This window comes from Zalophus californianus, chromosome 1 (genome assembly GCF_009762305.2).
Source record: "Zalophus californianus isolate mZalCal1 chromosome 1, mZalCal1.pri.v2, whole genome shotgun sequence".
Classification (NCBI taxonomy): Eukaryota; Metazoa; Chordata; class Mammalia; order Carnivora; family Otariidae; genus Zalophus; species Zalophus californianus.
Genome location: NC_045595.1, coordinates 6,635,230 through 6,655,127, shown reverse-complemented (window position 1 = coordinate 6,655,127; position 19,898 = coordinate 6,635,230). Strand labels below are relative to the sequence as shown.

General features: G+C 44.9%; 1 protein-coding gene across 1 annotated transcript in view; it reads left to right on the top strand.

The window, feature by feature from the left end:
* MUC16 (mucin 16, cell surface associated) overlaps positions 1-19,898 on the top strand; it is a 101,120-nt gene that overhangs the window by 24,596 nt on the left and 56,626 nt on the right. The window contains exons 5-9 of the mRNA XM_035726177.1: positions 7,516-8,061; positions 9,534-9,647; positions 13,969-18,402; positions 19,518-19,642; positions 19,737-19,804. Of these exons, the coding sequence (XP_035582070.1) occupies positions 7,516-8,061; positions 9,534-9,647; positions 13,969-18,402; positions 19,518-19,642; positions 19,737-19,804 (5,287 nt within the window). The remainder of the gene's footprint in view (positions 1-7,515; positions 8,062-9,533; positions 9,648-13,968; positions 18,403-19,517; positions 19,643-19,736; positions 19,805-19,898) is intronic.

Here is a 19,898-nt window from a genome sequence, read left to right as displayed (position 1 = left end):
CTTGATTGGATCAATTGTTGTTTGGGTGTTGAGTTTGATAAGTTCTTTATAAATTTTGGATACTAGCCCTTTATCTGATATGTCATTTGCAGCTATCTTCTCCCATTCTGTTGGTTGTCTTTTGGTTTTGTGGACTGTTTCTTTTGCTGTGCAAAAGCTTTTTATCTTGGTGAGGTCCCAATAGTTCATTTTTGCCCTTGCTTCCCTTGCCTTTGGCAATGTTTCTAGGAAGAATTTGCTGTGGCTGAGGTCGAAGAGGTTGCTGCCTGTGTTCTCCTTTAGGATTTTGATGGACTCCTGTCTCACATTTAGGTCTTTCAACCATTTGGAGTCTATTTTTGTGTGTGGTGTAAGCAAATGGTCCAGTTTCATTCTTCTGCATGTGGCTGTCCAATTTTCCCAACACCATTGGTTGAAGAGATTGTCTTTTTTCCATTGGACATTCTTTCCTGCTTTGTCAAAGATGAGTTGACCATAGAGTTGAGGGTCCATTTCTGGGCTCTCTCTTCTGCTCCATTGATCTATGTGTCTGTTTTTGTGCCAGTACCATACTGTCTTGATGATGACAGCTTTGTAATAGAGCTTGAAGTCCGGAATTGTGATGCCACCAGCTTTGCTTTTCTTTTTCAACGTTCCTCTGGCTATTCGGGGTCTTTTCTGGTTCCATACAAATTTTAGGATTATTTTTTTTAAGATTTATTTATTTATTTATTTGAGAGAGAGAATGAGAGATAGCACGAGAGAGAAGAGTGTCAGAGGGAGAAGCAGACTCCCTGCTGAGCAGGGAGCCCGATGCGGGACTCGATCCCGGGACTCCAGGATCATGACCTGAGCCGAAGGCAGCCGCCCAACCAACTGAGCCACCCAGGCACCCAGATTATTTGTCCCATCTCTTTGAAAAAAGTGGATGGTATTTTGATATGGATTGCATTGAATGTGTAGATTGCTCTAGGTAGCATTGACATCTTCACAATATTTGTTCTTCCAATCCATGAGTATGGTACATTTTTCCATTTATTTGTGTCTTCCTCAATTTCTTTCATGAGAATTTTATAGTTTTCTGAGTACAGATCCTTTGCCTCTTTGGTTAGATTTATTCCTAGGTATCTAATGGTTTTGGGTGCAATTGTAAATGGGATCGACTCCTTCATTTGTCTCTCTTCTGTCTTGTTGTTGGTGTATAGGAATGCCACTGATTTCTGTGCATTGATTTTATAGCCTGCTACTTTACTGAATTCCTGTATGAGTTCTAGCAGTTTTGGGGTGGAGTCTTTTGGGTTTTCCACATACAGTATCATATCATCTGCAAAGAGTGAGAGTTTGACTTCTTCTTTGCCAATTCGGATGCCTTTTATTTCTTTTTGTTGTCTGATTGCTGTGGCTAGGACTTCTAATACTATGTTGAATAGCAGTGGTGATAGTGGACATCCCCACCGTGTTCCTGTCTTTAGGGGGAAAGCTCTCAGTTTTTCCCCATTGAGAATGATATTCGCTGTGGGTTTTTAATAGATGCCTTTTATGATATTGAAGTATGTACCCCCTATCCCTATACTCTGAAGTGTTTTGATCAAGAAAGGATGGTGCACTTTGTCAAATGCTTTTTCTGCATCTATTAAGAGGATCATATGGTTCTTGTTCTTTCTTTTATTAATGTATTGTATCACATTGATTGATTTGTGGATGTTGAATGTTGAACCAACCTTGCAGCCCAGGGATAAATCCCACTTGGTCGTGGTGAATAATCCTTTTAATGTACAGTTGGATCCTACTGGCTAGTATTTTGGTGAGAATTTTTGCAGCCATGTTCATCAAGGATATGGGTCTGTAATTCTTTTTGATGGGGTCTTTGGTTTTGGGATCAAGGTAATGGTGGCCTCATAAAACGAGTTTGGAAGTTTTCCTTCCATTTCTATTTTTTTGGAACAGTTTCAGAAGAATAGGTATTAATTCTTCTTTCAATGTTTGGTAGAATTCCCCTGGGAAGCCATCTGGCCCTGGGCTTTTGTTTTTTCGGAGATTTTTGATGAATGCTTCAATTTCCTTAGTGGTTATAGGTCTGTTCAGGTTTTCTATTTCTTCCTGGTTCAATTTTGGTAGTTGATACATCTCTAGGAATGCACCCATTTCTTCCAGGTTATCTAATTTGCTGGCATAGAGTTGCTCATAATATGTTCTTAGAATTGTTTGTATTTCTTTGGTGTTGGTTGTGATCTCTCCTCTTTCATTCATGAATTTGTTGATTTGGGTCATTTCTCTTTTCTTTTTGATCAGTCTGGACAGGGGTTTATCAATCTTGTTAATTCTTTCAAAGAACCAGCTCCTAGTTTCGTTGATCTGTTCTACTGTTCTTTTGGTTTCTAGTTCATTGATTTCTGCTCTGATCTTTATTATTTCTCTTCTCCTGCTGGGTTTAGGCTTTCTTTGCTGTTCTTTCTCCAGCTCCTTTGGTGTAGGGTTAGGTTGTGTATTTGAGACCTTTCTTGTTTCTTGAGAAAGGCTTGTATTGCTATATACTTTCCTCTCAGGACTGCCTTTGCTGTATCCCAAAGATTTTGGACAGTTGTGTTTTCATTTTCATTGGTTTCCATGAATTTTTTTAATTCTTCTTTAATTTCCTGGTTGACCCATTCATTCTTTAGTAGGATGCTCTTTAGCCTCCATGTATTTGAGTTCTTTCCGACTTTCCTCTTGTGATTGAGTTCTAGTTTCAAAGCATTGTGGTCTGAAAATATGCAGGGAATGATCCCAATCTTTTGGTACCGGTTGAGACCTGATTTGTGACCTAGGATGTGATCAATTCTGGAGAATGTTCCATGGGCACTAGAGAAGAATGTGTATTCCTTTGCTTTGGGATGGAATGTTCTGAATATGTCTGTGAAGTCCATTTGGTCCAGTGTGTCATTTAAAGTCTTTATATCCTTGTTGATCTTTTGCTTAGATGATCTGTCCATTTCAGTCAGGGGGGTGTTAAAGTCCCCCACTATTATTGTATTGTTTTCAATGTGTTTCTTTGCTTTTGTTATTATTTGCCTTATATAATTGGCTGCTCCCATGTTCGGGGCATAGATATTTACAATTGTTAGATCTTCTTGTTGGATAGACCCTTTAAGTAGGATATAGTGTCCTTCCTCATCTCTTATTACAGTCTTTGTTTTAAAATCTAGTTTGTCTGATAGAAGGATTGCCACCCCAGCTTTCTTTTGGTGTCCATTAGCATGGTAAATGGTTTTCCACCCCCTCACTTTCAATCTGGGGGTGTCTTTGGGTCTAAAATGAGTCTCTTGCAGACAGCGTATGGATGGGTCTTGTTTTTTAATCCAATCTGATAGCCTGTGTCTTTTGATTGGGCATTGAGCCCATTTACATTCAGGGTAACTATTGAAAGGTATGAATTTAGTGCCATTGTATTGCCTGTAAGGTGACTGTTACTGTATGTTGTCTGTGTTCCTTTCTGATCTTTGCTGCTTTTAGGCTCTCTCTTTGCTTAGAGGACCCCTTTCAATATTTCTTGGAGGGCTGGTTTCATGTTTGCAAATTCCTTTAGTTTTTTTTTGTTCTGGAAGCTTTTTATCTCTCCTTCTATTTTCAATGACAGCCTAGCTGGATATAGTATTCTTGGCTGCATATTTTTCTCGTTTAGTGCTCTGAAGATATCTTGCCAGTCCTTTCTGGCCTGCCAGGTCTCTGTGGATAGGTCTGTTGCCAATCTATTTTTACCATTGTAGGTTACATATCTCTTCTCCCGAGCTGCTTTCAGGATTTTCTCTTTGTCTCTGAGACTCGTAAGTTTTACTATTAGATGTCGGGGTGTTGACCTATTTTTATTGATTTTGAGAGGGGTTCTCTGTGCCTCCTGGATTTTGATGCCTGTTTCCTTCCTCACATTAGGGAAGTTCTCTGCTATTATTTGCTCCAATATACCTTCTGCCCCTCTCTCTCTTTCTTCTTCTTCTGGGATCCCAATTATTCTAATGTTGTTTGGTCTTATCGAATCACTTATCTCTCGAATTCTGCCTTCGTGGTCCTGTAGTTGTTTCTCCCTCTTTTTCTCACCCTCTTTACTTTCCATCATTTGGTCTTCTATATCACTGATTCTCTCTTCTGCCTCATTTATCCTAGCAGTTAGTGCCCCCATTTTTGATTTCACCTCATCAATAGCCTTTTTGATTTCGACTTGGTTAGATTTTAGTTCTTTTATTTCTCCAGAAAGGGTTTCTCTAATAACTTCCACGCTTTTTTCAAGCCCAGCTAGTATCTTTAAAGTCATGATTCTGAACTCTAGGTCCGACATCGTACTAATGTCCATATTGAGTAGGTCCCTGGCTGACGGTACTACCTCTTGTTCTTTTTGCTGAGGTGATTTCTTTCGTCTTGTCATTTTGTCCAGAGGAGAATAGATGAATGAGAGAACAAAATGCTAACAGGTTTACAACGTCCCCAGCAAATATACTGTATACAAATCAGAAAAGACCTGAAACCAGGGGAAAAGAAAGGGAAAGAAAGAAAAAAGAAATAGAGAAAGAAAAAAGAAAAAAAAAGGTAAAAACAAAAACAGAACAATACAAAAAAGCAGATGTGATCAAATATGATCAGGCTAGTGCATAGATCAGTGCCACACACTAGATTTTGGGCGTATTTTGGTCTGTTAGAAAAAAGTGCCTCCTAAAATTTTAAAGGAAGAAAGACATATATGTACAAAATAAGGGTTGATACAATGAAGGGATAAAAGATGACTGTAAAGATGAAAATTATAATAGATTTTATAAAAGGACTTGATAAGATAAGAAGTTGTTTGAAAAAAGAAAGAAGATTAAAAAAAAAAAGAAAGAAAAAAGGGAGAGAATGTGATCAGGCAGGAGACTAGAACAGAGCCATACACTAGTGATTTAGGGTATATTTTGATCTGTTAGAAGAAACTGTATCTCAAAATTTTAAAGAGAGAACAACTTATATATATATGCCAAAAATAAGGCTAACTACTATGAAGGGATAAAATATGACTCTAAAAATGAAAAATAAAAAATGTTTTTTTTTAAAAGAGATTGATAAGATGTTGGTTGAAAAAGGGAAAAAGAAAAAGAAAAAAGTTAACAAAAATTAACTTTGATGAACTAATGAATCATGGTAAAAAAAAGCCATGAAGTCTATGTGCAGTATTCCCCTAGCGCTGGAGTTCTCCCATTCTCCTTGATTGGTAAACTTGGTCTTGGCTTGCTGGCTGTTCGTGCTGATCTTCTGGGGGGAGGGGCCTGTTGCTGTGGTTTCCAAATGTCTTTGCCAGAGGCTGAATTGCCCCGCCCTTGTCGGTCCGGGCTAAGCAAGCTGCTCGGGTTTGATCTCACGAGCTTTTGTTCCCTGCAAGCTCTCCGTACAGCCTTGGAGGACCAGGGCAAAATGGTGGCCTCCCAATCTCCGCCCGGAGGAGCTGAGAACTCGGGGCCCTGCTCCTCAGTGCGCCCCCAGAGAAAAGCAGTCACTCCCTTGTCCCTGGTCTCCGGCAGCACTCCGTGCTCACCCGGCCTGTGACCGAGCGTTTGTATCTGTGGCACCCGACCCCGTGTGGAGTCCCCAAACCCAGCAGATCCCTGCGGTGCGTTCCCGCGCCGCTCCTCCCGGGAAGGAAGGAGAGTCTCCCCGGATCTGCCACTTGTTGGGTCCCTGCTGGAGGAGCAGTGGCCCGACTGGGCCGCAGATCACAGTTTATGGCAACCCCAAGCTGAGAGCCCGCACCTCGGCTCCGTCTCTGCACCCGGCTTCCCCGCTCCGATACCTGGGAGCTCTGGCGCACTCAGGCTCCCCCGGTCTTTCTGTGACCCCAAGGGTCCTGAGACCCCACTGTCCCACGAGGGTTCTACCCCCGCTTAGCCACTTGAGCGACGTCCCTCAGCGGAGCCGACTTCTAAAAGGTCCGATTTTGTGCTCCGCGGCTCTAGCACTTGCCAGAAGGCCGGCGGAGGCCCCTCCCCCGCCGTCTATCCTCCCGAATATCGCCTCGGATTCACTTCTCCGCACGTCCTACCTTCCAGTAAGTGGTCGCTTCTCTGTTCAGATAGTTGTTGCTACTCTCCTCTTTGATCTCCTGTTGAGTTCGTAGGTGTTCAGAATGGTTTGATCCCTATCCAGCTGAATTCCTGAGACCAGACGAAATCTAGGTCTCCTACTCCTCCGCCATCTTGCTCCGCCCCCTGTGACCGAGCATTTCTATCTCTGGCACCCAACCCCGTGTGGAGTCTCCAAACCCAGCAGATCCCTGCGGTTCACTCCCGTGTCGCTCCTCCTGGGGGAGGAAGGGGAGTCTCCCCGGATCTGCCGCGTGTTGGGTCCCTGCTGGAGGAGCAGTGGCCCGACTGTGCCGCGGATCACAGTTTATGGCCACCCCGAGCTGAGAGCCCGCGCCTCGGCTCCGTCTCTGCAGCCAGCTTCCCCAATCCGATACCTGGGAGCTCTGCCACACTCAGGCACCCCTGGTCTTTCTGTGATCCTGAGGGTCCTGAGACCGCACCGTCCCGCGAGGGTTCCACCCCCTGCTTAGGCACTGGAGCGACATCCCTCAGAGAAGCCGACTTCTAAAAGTTCCAATTTTGTGCTCTGTGGCTCTATCACTTGCCAGAAGCGGCCAATGGAGGCCCCCTCCCCCGCCGTCTATCCTCCCGAATAGCGCTTCGGATTCACTTCTCCGCATGTCCTACCTTCCAGAAAGTGGTCGCTTTTCTGTTCAGAGAGTTGCTGCTATTCTTTTCTTTGATCTCCTGTTGAGTTTGTAGGTGTTCAGAATGGTTTGATCCTTATCTAGCTGAATTCCTGGGACCAGATGAAATTTAGGTCTCCTACTCCTCTGCCATCTTGCTCCTCCGATCTAATTCTGCTCTTCGTTTTTCTGGCAGTGATCCCTTCCACAAACTTACTTTCCTTAGATTCCTTCATAGTATCTGTTAGTAAACTTCCTTTCCCATTCCTGTGACCTCAATTCTCATTTCTGTCCCTGTAAAGTTCAGTTTTTTCAGTTTTAGTCTTGTAACCCAAAATCATCTTACCTCCACAGTGAAACACTGGCCACGTTTGATGTTACTGCAGATAAATAGAGTATGAATATTTTTTCACATATATACTTGTAAGTAATGTGCAGAATAGCCTTTGTAAATATGAAGCACCTTCCTCTGTCCCCATTCACTGTGGTCCATGCAGGGCCTCTTAACCAATGGATACTTCCTGTTCCATTGAGGAGACCACTATTTTCACTCCAATATCTGTCTTCTTTGACCCTAGAACATTGAGACAGGGCCACTTTCGCATCTCTCTTCTAGACTTCAGGAAACATTCATATCCCTGGACTCTAGTTCAGCTACTCCCACAAACCCACCTTTATCTTCTCTGTCCACTCATGTTTTGAAATATTCCAAGACTGATATCACCTCTTCTGTGAAAATATGAGTTTCATACCAGCCTTTGTCCTGGCAGTGTGCTGAAATTTCAGTGGAAATCTCTCTCTCACTCTTATCCCTTTTTCTTTTGCAGGGCCTGCTGGTGTAACCTCCTTCCCAGAATCCAAGGTTTCCGTGTCTGTATCAGAAAGTACTCCTTACCTGAGTACAGTAATGCTGTCTTCAGCTGAGACCATTTCAATTGACACATTGGTGCCTTCTCTGTCTACAGTTACATCTGGAGTTCCAGGTGACAGCTCAGCCACCTTCTCAGCCAGTTCATTTCTGAGAACAGAACGAGGCCCTGGAGATGCTATGTCCACCATTGCAGAGAGTCTACCTTCATCAGCTTCAATACCATTCCCCTCTTTGACCTTCACTCCTGCTTACTCTTCAACCAGTCCAGCCCCCCATGGAATTACTTCCTCACTGGTTACCCAACGTATGGTGGGCACCAACACTGGGGCGGAGAGGAGCACTGCTGAAGGACCCTTGGGTGTGGTCAGTACTTTGGAGACATGGACTGAGCCAGTCAGGACATCTTTATCAACCATTGTGGATACCAGAATGACAGAGCATATTCACTTGGGAACAGTGACAAGTTCTTCTCAACTTCCTCCACAATCAACACAGTTGACAAGTAAGGTCCTATACTCCAATTATTAGTGACTCATAGGAAATGACTCTTTTCCTGAGAGGCATAAAGGAGTTTAGGAGTTTATTACTGCACAGAAATTCTTTTAGCAAACATTTGTTGGTCTATCCTCAGTTCTAGGCATTAGACTAGGCATTGGGGAAACTAAGATAAATAAGTAAGTAGATGATTCCAGTACCATGATAGATGTTTTAACATTACTATGATTATGCTGATGATAATGCTAATGACAACAGACTTTTTCTAGGGCACTTATTCCCTGTCAAGCGTTGTTCTATTAATTTATTTAATCCTTATTGAAACACAATTTGAAGAAAGGATGATGATAAGCCCATTTTACAGATTAGTAAACTGAGAACAGAGGGTTGAGTAATTTACTCAAGTTCATAAAGCTAATAAGTGGTAAGAATTCAGAGTATGTGGCACTAGGAATCTATGCTCTTAGTTATTAGGCTAATTGGTCAGAGAGGGAGGAGAAAAAACAAGAGATTCTGGCATTGCAGAAGCCATAGGAGGGGAGAGTTTTAGGAAGAAAAATGGTCAGTTCTGTCAAATGCTACTAATAGTCACATTGAAGTGGGGTGAGTCCTTTGACAAATGTGGGCCCTCAGAGACTCTAATGAAGGGAGTGTGAGTAAGTTGCAAAGAACTAGAACAACAGCCTAATTACACATAGATACAGGGGAGATATCCCTCTTTGAATTGAGTGTGTTTTTATGTTGAGGACACAGTCAAAAGCAAGGGAAAAGTGAAAGAAAAAGGTGAGCAAAGTAAAATGATGGAACAAAGTACCTATGGGATGTGGGAAGGACTGGGGGCCTAGGAGGAGGCACACCACCTCCAAGAGATCCATAGATGAGGGAGGGAAACTCTTGGGGATTCCATTCCTCTGAAAAGTTGAACTTGCCCCCAACTTTCGTTTCAGAGACAAGTACAAAGAAGTCCTCTAACTACCTTAGCACCTGCTTTGCTAGCCATTATCTATAGGAAGATGACTTGGTTACCTCTCAATTCACAATAAAATTAAACACATTGATAGGTATTGACCCATGTCTTAAAATGTGGCTCAGTAGTTGAGTCATGGGTGTTCAGTAAGCAAGTGATGAGTGAGATGGTAAGAAGGTAGAAGAGTGGTTGGATGGTTGGAGGGTTAAAAGGAAGAATGGAAAAACAGATAAATGAAAGAAGAGAGGGTAAATGTGTAGAAGGGAGGATGGATGTAGAGAAAGGAGGAAAGAAGGAAGGATGGATGGGTAGATATAGGGATGGATGGAAGGAAAGATGGACAGATCTACAGGTGGATGAGTGGGTCAATGGATAGGGGTGGCCATTGGTGGCACATAGCCCTGGCTCAAGTCCATTGAGTTGTATAGTCAATTAAGTGGACCCATTTAGACAGTGCTCTCCTTCTGGGTGAGATGAATTAACCCAGGCTTCTTCTCCACCCTCACCTTCAGGGACTGATGGCATCATGGAGCACATCACAGAGATACCCAATGAAGCAGCCCATGGAGGAGCCACAGAACCAGTCCATGTCCCTGTGGCACCCACATCATCTGCTAGTCCTAGAGGTAGGTTCAACTTTGCTTACTTCCCAGTGATCTCACTTGAGGTCTTATTTCCTCCTCCAGAGAGATGAAATGTTTGTTTCTTTAGAGGAAGAATAATGTGGGGTGGCCATGGACTTCCCTGTCTTAGCTGGATCTTTGTCTAATGGTTACCAGGCAGACATTACCACTTTTCTTTTCCTCATAACATGCATAGTGAGTTTAGTTCAAGGTTAGATATGTCATTTCCACAAATATGACCCAGTTTAACTTAACTCTGAAAATGCTTATTAATCTCTTTCTCTGTGTTAGAGACTGCTATAAGCGGAGGATGCGCAGATGAAAATACTTGGGCACTGTATCCATGAAGCTCTCAGACCAGCAGGGAAGCAAAAAAGGAACAGAATAACTATGATGCAACTTTAAACATATGCAATGAAGATGTATTTGAACCATAGAAGGAAGGCTTAATGAGGAAGATAATATTTGAATTGGGTTTGAAAAGATGACTAGGGATTTACCAGAAAGACAAAGGGAGTTGATGAAGATATTCTGGATAGAGAGAACAAACAGCCACATGCAAAGGCACAGACAAGGGTAAAACTGGAAATATTTGGGAGATACAAATAATTCGCCTTTGCTAAAGTATGAGGTAGAAGGATAGGGTGGTAGGAAATGATACTGGAGACACGGGCAGAAAACAACATTCAGGAAACCTCCTAAGGCTTGGTAATGTTTGGATACCCTTTAACAAAAGGACAAAGAATTTTGAGGCAAAAAAAAAAGAAGTTCGGCAAACATGTTGTTCCTTCCTAAAGAATCATAACATGCATAAGCATATTAAAGATTCTGAGAAGTCCTACTGTAAAGAAATTTGTTTAGCTTTATTCAACCTAGAGTTTTATACAATTACTTAACTGCAATAATCTTTCTCTCTAAAAGGCACCTGCTAACATTTCTCAGTGTGATTGTTCTGCATGAGAGTTTAAGAGGTGCAGGTGTATATAGCAAGGGGTTCTCCTCACTGTGTGGTTAAAAGGTAAAGTTCCCCATACCCACTAATTTATTCCCAAGATTTTTGGAGCCCAGACTATTATACATTTTGGAGGCTTTCTGCAAGATGCAGGCTTTAGACAGACTTGCCCCTACCCCACAATCAGGTAATAAGTCTCATTCTGTTGAGGATATGGGGCAAATGGTTTGTCTCAGGTGGGGGGATGGTCCCAGGAAGCACTGGAGAAGACAAGGAAAGGAAGTCAATGCAAATTGCATTCACGAGCAAGCCCCAGCTGTGAGCAACAGTGTCAGTCCCACTGGGAAGCTCTGGCAGACAGCATAGAACACCTCAGTTTTGGGCACCTGGGTGGCTCAGTTGGTTAAGCATCTGCCTTCAGCTCAGGGTCATGATCTCAGGGTCCTGGGATCAAGCCTCACGTTGGACTCTCCGCTCAGCGGGGAGTCTGCTTCTCCCTCTAACTCTCCCTCTGTGCACGCTCTCTCTCTCAAATAAATAAATAAAATACTTTTTAAAAATTAAAAAAAAGAACACCTCAGTGTTGTCCTATCTGAGGAATTAAGTAGATGGGGGCATTTGTTGTCCAATTCTCTTCTATCATTGGCTGTAGGATGTTTGATCCTGGGGTAATAACCCTCAACACTTCCAACCTATCCCCTGCCCCCGCCACAGGCTAAGTGAAAGCCCTTAGGTGTGGAGTCACAGAGGCTGCATCAGGACCCCACTTGGGTCACTATATGGGATATAAGTAGGGCATTGACAGGATTGGCTATATCAGTGCACCAGGAAATGAATCACTGGGTTTCAGGTGGCCGCCAGTATTTAGATGGCAAAGCTTATGAGGAATAGCTAAGAGTATTCATTGACTCCTTTCAACACACAGCAGGGTTTCTCAACTTTGGCTCTATCAGGCAAGTAATTACTTGTGGGCCGTCCTGTGCACTGTAGGATATTTAATATCATCCTTGGCCTCTACTCACTAGATTCCAGTAGCACCCTACACATACACACAGTTGGCGATGAACAAAAATGTCTCCCGACATTGCCAAGTATCTGCTGGGAGTAAAATCACCCTGGGTTGAGAACCTGAACTAAGAAACTTTTGTTTAACCTTCTCTCCAGATGGATATTTTCCCCTGACATCCTTCTCTTTTCATCCTGACCCCCACAAAATCCTGAAATTCAGTGAGGGACTGATATACTACAGTGCTGGAGAGCCTTGGTTTAGTATTCGGCCAAACCTATGATTTCCACACTAGCAGTCAGTAGCTGTGTGACCTTGTTAGATGATGATCTCTGAGTTTCTGTCTTTCTCTTTTGTGAAACCACAAGAATAATATGATGTACATTCAATGTTCTGGTGAGGATCAAAGAGATAAAGCATGGTAGGTGCTTACAAATGTTCTTCCTCCTTCTTTGCCCCCTCCTCATCATCTTTGCCAAATACATATAAAGCATTTCGGTATGTGCACTCTCAGAAATGTGGGGGTTTTGGATAATCTTAGCAAAAGAAGGATATCGCTTCCCCATCAGAGTCTAAATCCCCTTTATTTTATCCCTGAATCAAGTACCAGTGGGCTTTGTGGTCTTTTTTTTTAAATTTAATTTAATTTTATTATGTTATGTTAGTCACCATACAACACATCATTAGTTTTTGATGTAGGCTTTGTGGTCTTTATAGAGAAGCCTCCTGGTGGTTCTCCCTCCCTCCTGGGGACTATTTTTTTAATATATATTTTACAGGGTAATGTGTTTTATTTACCATTTTTTGAGGCCCCAGTCAGTAGCTGCTGTCTCAGCCAATGTGACTTACCTTGTCTTCAGAGTCTGAATCCGGGTCACCTTCGGGACTGGTCTAGTGTGGTTCCTGGCAAATCCGACTCAGCAAACACTTATTTTGTAGTGGAAATACCAAAAGTAGTAGTAGTAGAAACAGTAGGAATAACTCCAGGAATAGTAGGTAAAAGTAGCAGTAGTAACAGTAGTAGTAACAATGCCAGTAGGTGGTAATAGCAGTAACAGCAGTAATGGTAGGTAGTAACAGTAGTAGTAACAATGCTAAAAGGTGGTAGTAGCAGTAACAGTAGTAATGGTAGTAACAGCAGGTAGTAGTAGGAGTAGCAGTGGTAGTATTGTGAGCCAGGAGGCACCGGGCTGGGTGCATTTTTATCAGCATTCTGAGATGGCCACCGTACTTACACCTACTTCACAGATGAAAATATGGAAATCTAGCAAGATTTGGTAACACATCCAGTTAGTGGAAGAGCCAGAATCTAAGTTCAGGAATACCTTCTTCCAGAACCCAAGCTCTTTTTTTGTTTTTGTTTTTTAAGATTTTGTTTATTTATTTGACAGAAAGAGAGACAGAGAGACAAGAAGGGGGAATGGCAGGCTCCCTGCAGAGCAGGGAGCCCAACATGGGGCCCGATCCCAGGACCCTGTGATCATGACCTGAGCTGAAGGCAGTCGCTTAACCAACTGAGCCACCCAGGCGCCCCCAGAGCCCAAGCTCTTAAGCACAGTGACACGTACTCTCTCTCAATCCAGAGGAGACCTGTCTCTGCATACATCCATCTACGTATCCATTCATTCATTCACTCACTCACTTACTCAACAAATATTTGTGGGCACCTACTATACACCAAGCAGTCTTCTGGCTATTAATAGCTATTACCAAGCAGACTGTGAGGAGTGCTATGCTGCAGATTCATTTTTTTTTAAGATTTTTATTTATTTATATGTCAGAGAGAGAGAGAGCACAAGCAGGGGGAGCAGCAGAAAGAGAGAGAGAAGCAGGCTCCTCGCTGAGCAAGGAGCCTGATGTGGGACTTGATCCCAGGACCCTGGGATCATGATCTGAGCCGAAGGCAGACGCTTAACGACTGAGCCACCCAGGCGCCCCTGTGGTGCAGATTCAGACAGTAGGATAAGGAAATATGGAGAAGGGAAAGATGAATTCTGACATGGATTTGTAAAAGTTGATTTGAGTTGGGGTTTGAAGAAGGGCAGAATGTAAGGAATCTGATGAAAGATGGACAAGGCAGACAGAGAAAACAGCTTGAACAAAGGCTTAGGGGCTGGAGCGTACAGACAACATTTGGGAACAGGGAGTGGTTAAGAATTCACGGAGTTACGGCACAAGATGAGAAGGGGAAGGTGCCGGAATGTCAATGACAATTCCTTTTCCCATTCCAGAAGCATTGCAGGCATATCTCAGGCAGAGACATTTCTCTCTCTCCCTTTCCTCATGTGGAGAAAAAATAAGCTATTGCCAGTCCGGTAAGCAGTGATCATTTTGTCCAAACTGTGTGTCCATCCCCCAATTCACAGGACCACCAACAGAGTGGACAGAAAAAGCAGAAATCACAGCTCTGAAGACCACTTCTACAGCAACTTTGACCACTACAGTCTCTACTCCCACTTCCAGAATGCTGACTCTCCTCAGGACATCAGGTAAAACAGCCAGCACAAGCACAAGAGGAATGACCATTACAACCCCAGATGTTTCCCCTGATGTTCTAGAGATGACAGCCTCATTGGCCACCAGACCTGGAGCAGAGACCAGCACAGAACTTCCCAGGACAGCCTCATCTGTTTTCAGGAGAGAGTCAGAAACGATACCCTCACTAGTCCCTAGTTCTGGGGCAAAGAACAGTCCAGCTATTCCAACTCTGACTGTTTCTTTTAGTGAGCCAGAGACCACAATCTCATGGGTCACTTATCCTGCAGAAACCAGTTCAACTATTTCCAGGGAAACCCTGAATGTTTCCCACAGTGACTCAGATAGCACACCCCCAATAGCTACCGGTTCTGGGGAAGAAGTCAGTTCAGCTGTTCCAACTCTGACTGTCTTCCCTGGTGTACCAGAAATGGTGACCGCCCTGGTAACTAGTCCTGCGGCAGAGACAAGTATGGTCCTTTCAACTCTGACTGATTCCCAAGATGCACCCGAGACCTCTGCCTCATGGGTCACCCATCCTGGGGCACAGAGCAGTTCATCCATTCCAACTCCAACTGTCTCCCCTGGTGTAATAGGGGTGAAAATCTCACCAGTCACCAATTCTGGGGCAGAGGCCAGTAGAGCATTTACAACTCTGACTGATTCCCCACATGAACCAGAGACAACAGCCTCACGGGTCACTCATGCTGGAACAGAAGCCATTTCCACTGTTGGAACTTTGACTGTTTCCCCTGGTGAGCCAAATACAACAGCCTCATGGGCTCATTCCACAGAGAACAGCACACCTGTTTCCAGAATAACTCCAAATTTTGCCCAAAGTGAATTAGACACCACACTCTCAATGGCCACCACTCCTGGGGCAGAAGCCAGTTCAGCCACTCCAACAATCACTGTCTCACCTGGTGTACCAGCTATGATGACCTCACAGGCCACTAGTTCTGAGACAGATGCCAGTACAACCTCTTTGACTCTGACTGAATCCCTGCGTGAATCAGATACAACAGTCTCCTTGGTTACCCGTCCTGCAGAGACCAGCCCAACAGTTCCCTGGACAACGCCCAATGTTTCCCGTAGTGAATCAGACAGCACACCCTCAACAGCCGCCAGCCTTGAGACAGAAGCCAGTTCAGCTGTTCCAACTACACCCATCTCCCCTGGTGTACCAGATATGGTGACTTCACAGGCCACTAGTTCTGAGACAGATGCCAGTATGGTTATTTCACCTCTGACTCTTTCTCCTGGTGAACCAGCAAACACAGTCTCATGGGTTAATCATTATGGAGCACAGACCAGTTCTTCCATCCCAACTCCGACTGTCTCCCCTGGTATATTAGGGGTGGGGACCTCAGTGGTCACTAGTTCTGGGGCAGAGACCAGTGCAACTTTTCTAACTCTTACTGATTCCTCGCATGATTCAGAAACAACAACCTTATGGGTCACCCATTCCGCAAAGACCAGCACACCTGTTTCTAGAATAACTCCAAATTTCTCCTATAGTGAATCCGATATCTCACTCTCAACAGTCACCACTCCAGGGGCAGAAAGCAGTTCACCTTCAGCTACAACTACCTTACCTGGTGTGCCAGGATTGGTGACCTTACTGGTTACCAGTTCTGAGGCAGAAACCAATCCAACTTTTACAACTCTGACTGATTCACTGCATGAACTGGAGACCACAGCCTCATGGGTCACCCATTCTGAGAAAGAAGCCAGTTCAGCTGTTTCAGCTCTGCCTATTTCCCCTGGGGAGCCAGATACAGCAGTCTCATTGGTCACCCATCCTGCAGAGACTAGCCCCACTATTCCCAAGGCAACCCCCAGATTTTCCCATAGTGAATCAGATACCACACATTCAATAGCTACCAGTTCTGGGGCACAGACAGTTTCAGCCATTCCAACTGCGACTGTCTCCCCTGGTGTATCAGGGGTGGAAATCTCACTGGTCACCAGTTCTGAGAAAGATGACAGTATGGCTAGTCCAACTCTGACTCTTTCTCTTGGTGAGTCAGTGACCACAGCCACAATGGTCACTCGTTCTGGGGTACAGACCCGTTCAGACATTCCAGCTCCAACCGTCTCCTCTACTGTGCCAGAGCTGGTGACCTCAATGGTCACCAGTTCTGGGGCAGAAGCCAGTACAATTCTTACAACTCTCACTGTTTCTCCAGGTCAACTGGAGACCACAGCCTCATGGGTCACCCATTCTGAGAAAGAAGCCAGTTCAGCTGTTTCAGCTCTGCCTATTTCCCCTGGGGAGCCAGATACAGCACTCTCATTGGTCACCCATCCTGCAGAGACCAGCCCCACTATTCCCAAGGCAACCCCCAGTTTTTCCCATAGTGAATCAGATACCACACATTCAATAGCTACCAGTTCTGGGGCACAGACAATTTCAGCCATTCCAACTGCGACTGTCTCCCCTGGTGTATCAGGGGTGGAAATCTCACTGGTCACCAGTTCTGAGAAAGATGACAGTATGGCTAGTCCAACTCTGACTCTTTCTCTTGGTGAGTCAGTGACCACAGCCACAATGGTCACTCATTCTGGGGTACAGACCCGTTCAGACATTCCAGCTCCAACTGTCTCCTCTACTGTGCCAGAGCTGGTGACCTCAGTGGTCACCAGTTCTGGGGCAGAAGCCAGTACAATTCTTACAACTCTCACTGTTTCTCCAGGTCAACTGGAGACCACAGCCTCATGGGTCACCCATTCTGAGAAAGAAGCCAGTTCAGCTGTTTCAGCTCTGCCTATTTCCCCTGGGGAGCCAGATACAGCAGTCTCATTGGTCACCCATCCTGCAGAGACCAGCCCCACTATTCCCAAGGCAACCCCCAGTTTTTCCCATAGTGAATCAGATACCATACATTCAAAAGCTACCAGTTCTGGGGCACAGACAATTTCAGCCATTCCAACTGTGACTGTCTCCCCTGGTGTATCAGGGGTGGAAATCTCACCGGTCACAAGTTCTGGAGCAGAGACCAGTTCAACTCTTACAACTCTCACTGTTTCTCCAGGTCAACTGGAGACCACAGCTTCATGGGTCACCCATTCTGGGATAGAAGCCCGTTCAGCTGTTCCAACTCAGACTGATTCCCCTGGGGAGCTAGATACACCAGTCTTTTTGGTCACCCATCCTGCAGAGACCAGCCCAACAGTTCCCCAAACAACTCCCAGTGTTTTCCATAGTGAATCATATACCACACCCTCAATGACCACCAGCTGTGGGGCAGAAGCCAGTTCAGCTATTCCAACTCAGACTGATTCCCCACATAAGCCAGATATAGCAGTCTCATTGGTCATCCCTTCTGCAGAGACCAGCCCAACTGTCCCCACAACACCTCCAGTTTTTTCCAAAAGTGAACCAGACACCAAACACTCAGTAGGCACCAGTCTTGGGGCAGAAGCCAGTTCAGCTGTTCCAACTCCGACTATCTCCCCTGGTGTACCCGACATGATGACCTCCCAGGTCCCTAGTTCTGAGACAGATGCCAATATGACTATTCCAAGTCTAACTCTTTCTCCTGGTGAACCAGCAACCACAGCCTTATTGGTCCCCCAGTCCAATGCAAAGACAAGCGCCAATTTTCCTGGTTCAACTGCTTTTCCTCATTTACCAGAGACCGCAGCCTCACCATCCATCCAACCTGAGTTGGAGATTAGTGAAGCTCTTCCAGCTCAGACTGTTTCCCTCAGTCCAGCAAAAATAACATCCTTCACCACACCTGCGACTGAGACCAGCAGAGTTGATCTAGGTCCAACTATCTCACTTGGTGTTCCTGCGGAAACAGCCTCACTCTCCACCCATCTTGGCACAGACATCACAACGATTTCAAGTTCAACTCTTTCCCCCGTTTTATTGGTGACCACAGGCTTACTGGCCACCAGCCCTGCATCAGATGCCAGCACAGGTATCCCAACTTCGACTGCTGGTGATCTTGGGCCTGTCAGTACCCCTGCAACCACTGGTGAGCCTTACACCTTAACTTCCTGGAGCACAGAACCCTCACCACCTGTGACCTCAGTTGGACTCCCTGAATTGTCCAAGACTGTGATGGGGAACACTCTGACCTTGATAGCATCAGAGACACCAACACCACCTAAAACCAGTCACAGAAAAGGACTGAATACAACAACTGTCCTGAAAACCACAACTCTTGAGACCACCAATTTAGCTGCTACAGGTTCAGGCCCCATCATAGTAGAGACCACAACCACCTTCAATACATCAGCAGGAAGTCCCTTTGTCCCTGAGACCTCACCTGGGATGTCCACCTTGACCTCTCTGAGTGTGGCTTCGGAAACAAGTAAGAATGACTTTTTTTTACTGTAGTAAAAATGTATATATACTATAAAATTAGCCATTCTAAATGTACAATTCAGTGGCATTAATTACATTCACAGCGTTGTAGAAATATTATCCTATCTTTCTCCAAAACTTTTTATCACTTCAAACAGGATCTGTGTACCCATTAGACATTAGCTTTCCTTCCCCACTCGGCTCAGCCCCTGGTAATTCTAATCCACTTCTGTCTTCAATTTGCCTATTTTAGATATCTCATGTATGTGGAATCACATAGTGTATGTGTGTGTGTGTGTGTGTGTGTGTGTGTGGCTTATTTCACTGAGTGCAATGTCTACATGTCATAGTGTGTATCAGAAATTCATTCCTGTTTATGGGTGACTGACATTCCATTGTATGGATGGGCCACATTTTATCTGTCTGCTCATCTGTTGATGGACACTCAGGCTGTTTCCACCCTTTGGCTACTGTGGATAATGCTACTATGAATGTGGGTGTACATGTATCTGTTTGAGTCCCTGTTTCCTATTCTTTGGGGTACATACCTAGAGAAAGAATTGCTCAGTCAGGCGATATACTAGTTCGTTAGGGCAGCAGTGATGAAGTACCAAATACTGGGTGCCTTGAACAATAGAAATTTATCAGTTCTGGAGGCTGGAAGGGACCCTGGGAGAATGCGTAGAACATGAACTTTGGAGTCATCCTCTCTGCAGGGGGCAGTAAGGGAGCTGGGGTATCTATCCACCAACTCCCATCAATCATCGCTAGTGGGGTGCTCCCTGGGCCTGTTCATTTCTCCAAGATGAAGAGATGCAGGTGCTACTATGTGCTGAAATGGTAAGAGCCAAGGGAAAGTAGGAGTAGGGTGACTAACTCATCCCAGTTTTCCCAAGACTGTCTCAATTTTCCAACTGGACATCTGCATTCCAGGAACTCACACAGTCCTGGGAAAACTGAGATGGTTGGTCACCCTACGTGGGAGGGTCTTGAAGAGCAGGCCAGTCTAGGCCGAACCCCAGCTTGGCGCTGGAGTTAAGGTGTGTCCTTGGAGCCTTCCCTCCCACCCCCAGCCCAGGCCTGACCCAGGACTGGGCTCATTTACTCTTCCTACTACCACAGCTGCAGTTCCTTTCTTGATGCCTTTTACTGTCAACTTCACCATCACCAACCTGCACTACACAGAGGACATGGAAAACTCGAGCTCTGAGATATTCAGTGCCACTGAGAGAAACCTGCAGCACCTGGTGAGAGCCCCCTGCCAATGCTCACCTTGTCCCAAGCCTGCCACACCCCAAAGTCTTGACCCCTCCAGCTCATCACCCTCTCATTTGTTCTCAGCTCGGGACTCTGTTCAAAAACAGCAGCATTGGTTCACTCTATGCTGGCTGCAGTCTGACCTTGCTCAGGTAAGGCTTCTTCCAAAGCACCTACAGAACCCCAATTCACTCCCTTCTTGGTGTCCCACATCCCAGTCAACCACAGCCTTGGGTCTTTGCCAAG